We start from the raw sequence: 8,944 nt of genomic DNA on the forward strand, positions 1-8,944 counted from the left end.
AAGAGAATCCAGCTCTGGATCCTGCTTTCATCTGCCCTGCTAACTTTGGTCAAAGTAGCCAGGGTTCCTTTGTCCCACCTCTAGCACACTGCCTAAATTGATGAGAACACATTCCTGGGAGTGAGGACAAATTCATCAGTAGGAAGCACATGATTAGAGTTGTAGGAGTCTCGAGAGGGAAAAGTGGGTCCACAGACATTCCCTTCTTTAGCAAATCCTGGCTAGTTTTAATCTATTAAGTTTTAATCTAAGCTAGTTTTGATCATAGACACACAGAATCATTAGGGTTGGAAAAGATCTTTAAGATCACTAAGTACAACTGTCAACCCAGCACCACTACCAAGTACATCACTAAACATGTCCTCCAGAGCCACATTCACATCTTTTGAACACTTTCAAGGATGGTGACCCTACCACTTCCCTGGGCAGCCTGTTCCAAAGCTTTGCAACACTTTTTGTGAAGAAATTTTTCCTAATATCCAATCTAAATCTACCCTGGTGCAACCTGAGGCCTTTTCCTCTTGTCCTGTCACTTGTTGTCTGGGATTAACTTCAGTCAATACTCTGGTACTTTAGCTAGCAATAATACAGTGTTTTGGTCACAGTGTATATGCCATTTGCTTAAAGCTTCTTTTTCTTTTTTCATTTGCAGCATAAAGATCCAGGGCCGGGTGGCATTTTGCTCCCACGGCTGCGAGGCCATCGTTGACTCAGGCACTTCTCTTATCACCGGCCCCTCTTCACAAATCAGGCGATTGCAGGCATATATCGGGGCAAGTCCATCAAATACTGGAGAGGTAAAAACTGCTAGAAAGGGAGAGAAACTGGTGTAAAGAGTTGGAAAATAACAGGAATGATGGTTTAGACAGGTGCCAGAGAAAGCCTTATTTCCAGGACAGCACTAAGCTCTGAGCCAAGCTGCTTTTGACCTATATGCCTTGTCCCAGTCCTTTTCCCAAATGTTCACTTCATCTTCTATACTGGTGTGTAAGGAAATAATGGGAACATCTGTTTGAGGAATTGATCTGTACTTTGCATGAGAAATAATTTTCTTTTGGAAGCTCAGAGGATTTTTGAGGTCACCAGCTCTAGATGTTGGGTCTCCCAAGCCAGGAGGGATTTGGTGCTGATGGCCAGCATCAGATTTAAAGGGAATGGTATTTTAATGACAGCCCCACAGTGGCTTCACTGACAGGGCCTCTCACTGTCAGCTTGCTGTGGAGCAGTTGGTGACATGCCAGAGCTCCTGGGAGGGATGCACATCAGTGTCACTTACAATGCTGGCTCCTTCCAGGGTACAGGACAAGGTTTGCTGGCTCTTAATCTTCCTCCTGAACCTTAGTCCACTGACCCTTTGCTGGTTTTTCTTTCTTGTCTGCTGCTGTCTTCTGCATCTCCCTTGCTGACACTCCTCACCACTCCTTCCTGTCCTTCCTCCAGCAAAAGAGCAGTTTTCTTTACCATGCCTATTGCTGGCCCTTGGCTGACTCCCACAGGGCACCAGCACATTGCTATGGCTCCAGTGCTCGAGCAAAGTTGAGCTTTTGTTAACAAGGCATGTGTGGCTTTTGTTAACTTTGCACTTCACAGAATATTCTGAATTGGAAGGGACCCACAAGGATCATCAAGTCCGACACAGCTCCAGTGCTCAAGCAAAGTTGAGCTTTTGTTAACTTTGTTAACAAGCCATGTGTGGCTTTTGTTAACTTTGCATTTCACAGAATATTCTGAATTGGAAGGGACTCATAAGGATCATCAAGTCTGACTCTCAGGAGAATGGCCTGTACAGGGATCAAACCCACAGCCTTGGTGTTCTTAGCACCATGTTCTAACCAACTGAGCTAATCTCAGTTTGTCTTCATCCTGACCCAAAGCTACTCTTGGAAGAAAATTAAGAGTATTGCAAGTGCCCAGTGCACTGGACAAAGAGCAAAGACAAAAGTGGACTCTTAATTCACTTTCATTTGTAAGAGGAGAACTTACAGTGACCTCTGTGTAACTCCTGAGGCTCCTGATTCTTTCTCAATCAAACCTTTAATCTTGAATTTGTTCAAATTGTTAGATACATGCCAAAGAGTATGCTCTCATAACAAGTTGATTTTACAATGGTTCATGCTAATGTACATAGATAAAATACATATTTCCAATGTACTTATACCAGCCTAATACAAACAAGGAATGGGTCATTTCTGTGTAGGTTCATGTATACACCACTGCTGACCTAAGAACATTCATCTGGCATCTCAGATTTCACAAAAAAGCATCCTGAAAATGAGAGTTTCTGTGACTGATTTTTAGCAATCATAGACAGGCTGCACATATTGACTCAAATTTATCCCAGTAAAAGTAAGTGTATCCATCCTGGGTTTTACCAGAACTTTTACCTCTTTTCAGCAAGGATTGATTTGTTCTGGATGTACTATTCTGTAGTAGCTATGTAAAAGAATTATGTCTTGCTTCTTGAATCCTACAAATCATTTTACTAGCTTTTTGTACCCTTGTCCCATGACTTGTTTTTTCTAATGGTATGACAGTTGGTAAGTGCACACAAGATGTAGGGTTATGTTTTCATAAAATAGATTTAAAAACAGCAAAGAGCAGATTTTTCCTTCTAGGAAGCCTCTAAAAATGACTTAAAACACTACAGTTTACAGCAAAGGTTCCTCTGGGACTTGGAACATTCTGCAGTTCCGTTTCCCACACCAGTTGTTCCATGAAATAACTAGAAAGGCCAGGAAATTATCTTCTCCATTACTGTAACTGGATATATTATTTATGTACATTAATGACCATTCCAGAGTTTAGTCCTTCTACTCTTTAAATCCCACTCCAGGGCAAAGTATAAGCATGAAGTGCTGTGCTCCTCACTAGCTTTTTTTCCCCTGAATTGATGGTATTATAGGAGGACCTGGGGTGAACTGCACCCATAGGGTGCTCCATCTGTGGCTGGAGCAGCTCCCTCTGCCCTGTCAAGGCCAGAGCTTTGGAGAACTTTTGCTGAGCAGACCTTGCTGATGTTGGCTGGCTGGGGCTCACATGCTTACTTTTGCCTTTGAGTTGCACAGGGAGGATATCAGAGCCCCTTCACCTCCTTTCTTTTGGGACTTGCAAGGATTTTCATCAGCCCTCTGGGCTGCTGGGTGGTTTGACCGAGTCCGGGGAATCTGGAGGGCACTGTTAGGCTGTAAGCCAGCCTGGTGCCGTTTCTCTGTAGTAAATTCACTGTTACCTACTCCAAAAGCCTTGAATTCAGAGAGCAGCACTTGCAGAAAGACAAAGCGATCCCGTCTCAGTCAGTGCATTGTTTCCAGTTTCTCGTAGACTGCAGAAGACTGTCGAGCTTGCCTCACGTTAGCTTCACGATCGGACACCGCGAGTACAAGCTGGCAGCAGAGCACTACATCATAAAGGTGTGTGTCTGCAGCTTCCCTGCTCCTCACTCCCCGGGCTGGGCATGGAGCAGGCTGCTGCAGGCACATGTGCTTTCCCTTCCAGGAGTCTATTGATGACCAAACCTTCTGCATGAGCGGCTTTCAGTCTCTCGACATCCCCACTCGCACGGGCTCGCTCTGGATTTTAGGAGATGTCTTCATGTCTGCATTTTACTGTATTTTTGACCGTGGGAACGACAGAGTGGGATTTGCAAAAGCTGTTCACAGAAAGGATTACTACTGAGCTGTAATAGCATTTATTCTGTCTTAAGTTAATGTAATGATCTTCAACACATGTGTGAAGAAGAGCTTTTACTGCAACTCTGAACCTAAATAACACTGTGTTGTTCCTCTATAAGTTTTAAGGACTTTGCAGTGATCCTTGTCTCAGATGATATAATTTGGATAGATATGTTTACATCGGTGAAACAATTTTTCCTGAGTAACTCATGGAACTACAGTAACTCAGTAACTACACCTCTCAGGATAAAGCAGCAGAGCAGCGCAGCGCTCAGATTTGCAAAAGATCAAGAAGAATAAAAATGCTGAACTGTGTCAGGCTGAAAAGATAGCAGTTGTGTGTGAGGGAAAACTAATCCTAATCCTGCCTGGTCTGGCTATCTTTTTTTCTTCTTGTGTGCTAGTTTCCACCTCATTTCCTACAGCTTTCCTTTCCATCATTATTTTCCATGGTTTGGGTTTTGTTCAACTTCGTTTCCTGAGTGCCATGGAAATCCTCTTTAAATTAGCTTGCTCCAACCAGCTTATATAAAAGGGAATTTGACTGATGCCTGTGTGGCCACTAATTTCAACTATTGTTCCTTGCACCACCTCTCAAACCTGCTTTTTCCCTGGGATTAATTATACCTTGGTAATTCTCCTTTTTTGTGTCTTGGCATTTGACGTCCATGCCTTAGGTCAGGTGCCGGATTTAGTGCCTGACTCCTCTCCCCCTCGGCTGTGTGAGCAGCTGGAGCAGCATCCATTCACATCAGAAACCCAGACTGCAGCCCATGCAAAGGGATACCAGTGTTCCTCCGCCTCAGATGAGTCATGGGACCCGTGCACCAGCACTACACATCTACTGCCCCTTGCTCAGCCACTTGTCAGCAGTAGCAGGAGTTTCAGATGAAACAGCCACAGGCAGCTGTGCTGATTTGGCAGAAGATTCACCTAAATTCTACCCATTGGGTTATTTGTTTGGATTGCTAAAGCTGGTACTACCCCCATACACATGAATAAAACTTAACCAAACAAAAGCTGCTTTATCTTAGTGGCATTTCTGTTACATTTTATGTTTCTTTACAGTGCTGAGAAGAAGGGGAGTTGAGGGTAGAACGACAAGTGAAAATTCAGGTTGCTCTTTGTCCTGGAGGAAAAAAAAATGTGTTGGCATGTTGGGGCTGCTTGTATCTTTCTAAAGCCTGCAAATGTCTGCAGTCCCAGCCATGTGCACTGGGCACCTCCCCAGCAGGGCAGAGCCATGGGCAGATGGAGACTGGCCCCATGGTGGCATTGCTGGACAGAGGTTGGTGGCCCCCAGGCACTTGCTACTGCTGTCTGGATGTGCCTGGCACAGACCAGAGGCAATATCCATTGCTGGCCTTGGTGACATCACAATCACAGCCCCTTAGATTTTAAGTTTTCAGTTGCAAGACTCAATAAGTATTACAAAGACAGAATGGTTTTCCTGTAGGTATCTCTTAAATACTGATCTTGCCTTCCAATATGAAATAATCTTTGTCCCTGGTGCCTGTTTCCATGGCTCTATTTGCAGCCACATTGTGTTACACATTTGGCATCCAGGCCATCACCCTCTAGCAAAGGAGACTCTGCTGCCAGCTGTCTCTTTCTGCATATGAGACTGGGCTGTGTGAACCTACCCTGTTTCAGGCCAATCTTGCCTTGATTCCCTTTTGTCCATGTCACTCTTAAAGAATGGATTGACCATGAGCTAAGTTATTTGTCTAGAAAATGTCATTTGTTTGGTCATGAGCCAAGACAAACAAACATCTCTAAAGGCCCATTCCTCATTTAAGAGCAGCAGGGTATTTTTGTTTTCTCTACTGTGCAGCGTACTTAACACTCTGGTACATTTCATTATATATACAATATGTATATGTTCCTCAAATATGAGTTTGCAGTCAGAGTTAGAGATCTGTTATTTACAACAGAAGATTTTAAGGGTATTGGGACATGTTCCCACAGCCAGTCAGTCCCAGCACTGACATCCTGGATCTATAAATTTCAGCACAGAGTAGAAACACATCCTAGAAACAGGTGGAAAGTCAGGCAGCATGCACAGGGACTAACCCTCTCTTTGTTCTGATATATCTGATCTTGCTCGAGATTAACACCATCTGATGGGAACAAACTGCTGCTCTGACCTACTTGTCTATCCTGGCCCTGTTCTATCCTTGTCCAACTTTGCCAGCTTCTGTAAGTGCCTTGCTGTTCCTGGTAGACATCAAGTTGATTTGCATGATAGGTCAAACCCTTGCCAGAAGTGCTTCTTGAGAGTTCAGTAAAACCAGGAGGATGGTGTGTCTCAAAGTGCCTTTATTCATGCAATAATTCAACATTGCTTATACGTGTGAACATGAGTTGTGGATTGTTGGATTTGCTGAAATACTCCATTTAGCATGCTAAGGCAAATAGTTTACTGAGAGAAGTATGCAAGAGAGCACATAATCCCAAAAGATAATTTAATACAGATCAGGGTACACTGGTGTTTGCCAAAGTGAGATAGACTAAATGACGAGAGGAAATTTTTCTGGTAAGTCACCCCAGCACTAGCTTCTTTAGAAGCAATGAACAGAATACTGCAGCTAACCTGGAGCTGGCCCACTGTGTGAAATGCTGGTGTACTACAGATTGAATTGCGTGACTTCAGAGCTGTAATTCCTAATTTAGCATGCATCTACATGTGTAAGGGACACCTATGTGGGGCTTAACTGAAGCTCTTACCTACCTAATGGCTGCTGTGAGGCCACCCTGAGCCTCCATCAACACTGTTGCAGGGCCAGGGAGTGCTGGCAGAGCGAGTGGGAGAGGTAGCATGGCCACCCTGAGCCTCCATCAAATAATGAACACTGTTGCTGGCCCAGGGAGTGCTGGCAGAGCGAGTGGGAGAGGTAGCAAAACTATTTCTGATTAGCTGTATAATGTTGTGGTGGACAGCAGCAGTGTGCATCCTGGGCAGCAGCCAGGCTGAGATGATGAGCAGAGCTCGATGATGATGAGAAGCTGGGAAGGCTTGTCACACTTAGCAGTGCTGGGGTGAAACAAACTGATGTCTGGGTTGGGGACAAAGAGCATTTTGGTCCAATACCTTAAGCCCTGGTGGAAGCTGTGTGAAGGATTAGAGGGAGCAGGTATGGTGGGACAGGACTCCCAGTGCAGATTTGTGGTGGACACTTGAGAGTCATCTCTAATTTCTGGCTCAAGTTCCCTTACAGTGTGAAGCACAGCTCTTCGAGCTGATGTACTGTAAGGAGAGAGGTAGATTATGGGCCAGACTGCCTTCACAGCTGCTGAAAACCCTTCCTATACATGCCTGCCTGGCAGGGGTATGGCCAAACTCCCCAGAAACTTGTACTGCTCTCCTGACAAAAGTGCAGCAGTTACTTTGACTTTGTTTCTAGTTGTGTGACTGGAGCTGTCTGGCTGTCCTTAAAATTTATTGTTTGTATTTAAAATTAGCCATTTATTTAAGTTAAGCACATTGATAAATTAAGTTCCTTGACAGTTGCAGATGCAATTAGATTGAGAAACATTTAATTGAAAAGTGTGGCTTCAGCTACAAGAAAAAGGGAATCAGGAGGAAAACTTCCAGAAGTTGCAAAAGATCCATTCAGAAAATTGGACTGCTAGGCTAAGACGCTGTTTATTTCTGTATAATTTCACTCTGCAGAGTTTTTCATTTTGTTGGTCAAACCCAAACATAGCAACCTGAATTGCCTGAAGACTTCTTGTGGAGTAGCAAGTGTGAGGTTGCACCAGTATGCCTGACTCCAAACTGTGATCAAATTTCAATAAGCTGCTGTCAGACACTAGTGTCACCTCATCTCATGGTGTGAAGAAGTCCTTCCATAGGTGCCTGGCAAATCTGTGCTTGGCTTTCCTGCATAAATGGAATTCACATAATATGAGTTTAAACAGTGTTTCCTTGGGCCAAGTGTCCTCTGCTTCCTAAACAGACAGGATACATGTGTTGTTGTCTAGTGTCTTTGGAGGGTTTGAAAGCGTGGTGCTGCTCAGACCGTGCCAATATACACCAGCAGGAGCCAATTTCCAGGCTGAAATAAAGCTGGAAGAAGTACAAGTGGGGAGGGCAGTTGATTTTTGTTCAAAGCCTACCCAGATGAGATAGGGTCCTGCTGTATGTGACACCAGCTAGAAGGGCTCCTCACCTAAGTGGCCTTAGGAGCAGGAGCAGGCAGGTCTGTTCATTCCCTTCTCAGGATCAGGGAGTCCTAAAGTCTCCCAGGAGCCACTGGTGTTACCAGTTACCATGGCAGAGAGGCTGGTTTGTTTTTTGAAGTGCAATCTTCTGAGCAAGAGAGCTGGGTGAATTTTCTGCCCATGCAGTCCATACTGCTTTTGCTGGTTGTTGCAGACTCTTAACTTTTGGTCCCCCCTCTCTGTTCTTTCAGTCCCTGAGCTACCTTGTCTCTCCCTTGTCTGTCCTCTACTCACTGACGGGAGAATGCTGGCAATATGCTCCAGACTGCACTTTTGTAAATATGGGTGAGAGCTAAACCCAAGGAGCTGTGGCTGCTTTCCCGGCCTACTTTCAGACTTCTTTTGCAGGAGTGATAGCTGAAAGTCCAGGTCACTATCAGCAGGTTTAGGGAGGTGGCTTGGTCATCCCTGGAGTAGCAGGAGACACCAGTGCTGACTCAGGTTTGGGTCAATTAAGAAGTGGTACATCTAGTTAGCATGGGAATGGGGGAGAGGTTTAGGAAGTGGAGACCAGTTTTGGTAGGAGTCATGGGTCACTTTGTTGTTTGCCTGGGATGCCTACAGCCTGTGCACTTCCAGCTGAAGATCTCCACAAGAGTGGAGCCCTAGGCTTAGTTGCACCTGCAGCTCCATCACCTCTTGAGAGAGTGCTGCAGCCCTGTCATCCCTAGGGAAGCTGCCAGGGAGCCTCATTTTACAATAAACTGTCACTGGGTATGCCACATATGTGCTCCAAGGCTCAGACATCCCATGCCCAGCTCATCAGCTATTTTGCATCTACCTTTAGTTAAAGTGAAATTAAACATTAAATCCTTTTATTTATTCTACTCTTTAGTGGCATAGTTTTATCAGGAGTGGGGCAGAATTCTGTCCTACACAAATGTGGGGCCTGAGAGATGATGGGCAGAATTTCTCCAGGCTGAAAAAGGACCAGACCCTCATCTTGCCTTTGAGCCACTTGAGTAGAACCCAAAACTGTTGGTAGATCTCACAGGGATGTCATGGACCTTAAGCTGATGGAGCAGACAAAGGCAGCATTTTTCAAGTGG

General features: G+C 44.8%; 1 protein-coding gene across 1 annotated transcript in view; it reads left to right on the forward strand.

Annotated features, from left to right (window-relative positions):
* The window catches only part of LOC120499781 (cathepsin E-like), a 19,715-nt gene extending 10,855 nt beyond the window's left edge, over positions 1-8,860 (forward strand). Inside the window, exons 8-11 of the mRNA XM_039703877.1 lie at positions 653-797; positions 3,312-3,410; positions 3,496-6,484; positions 6,566-8,860. Of these exons, the coding sequence (XP_039559811.1) occupies positions 653-797; positions 3,312-3,410; positions 3,496-3,675 (424 nt within the window). The 3' untranslated portion in view covers positions 3,676-6,484; positions 6,566-8,860. The remainder of the gene's footprint in view (positions 1-652; positions 798-3,311; positions 3,411-3,495; positions 6,485-6,565) is intronic.
* Positions 8,861-8,944: the final 84 nt, after the last annotated feature.

Source organism: Passer montanus, unplaced genomic scaffold (assembly GCF_014805655.1).
Source record: "Passer montanus isolate IOZ18808 unplaced genomic scaffold, ASM1480565v1 scaffold17, whole genome shotgun sequence".
Classification (NCBI taxonomy): Eukaryota; Metazoa; Chordata; class Aves; order Passeriformes; family Passeridae; genus Passer; species Passer montanus.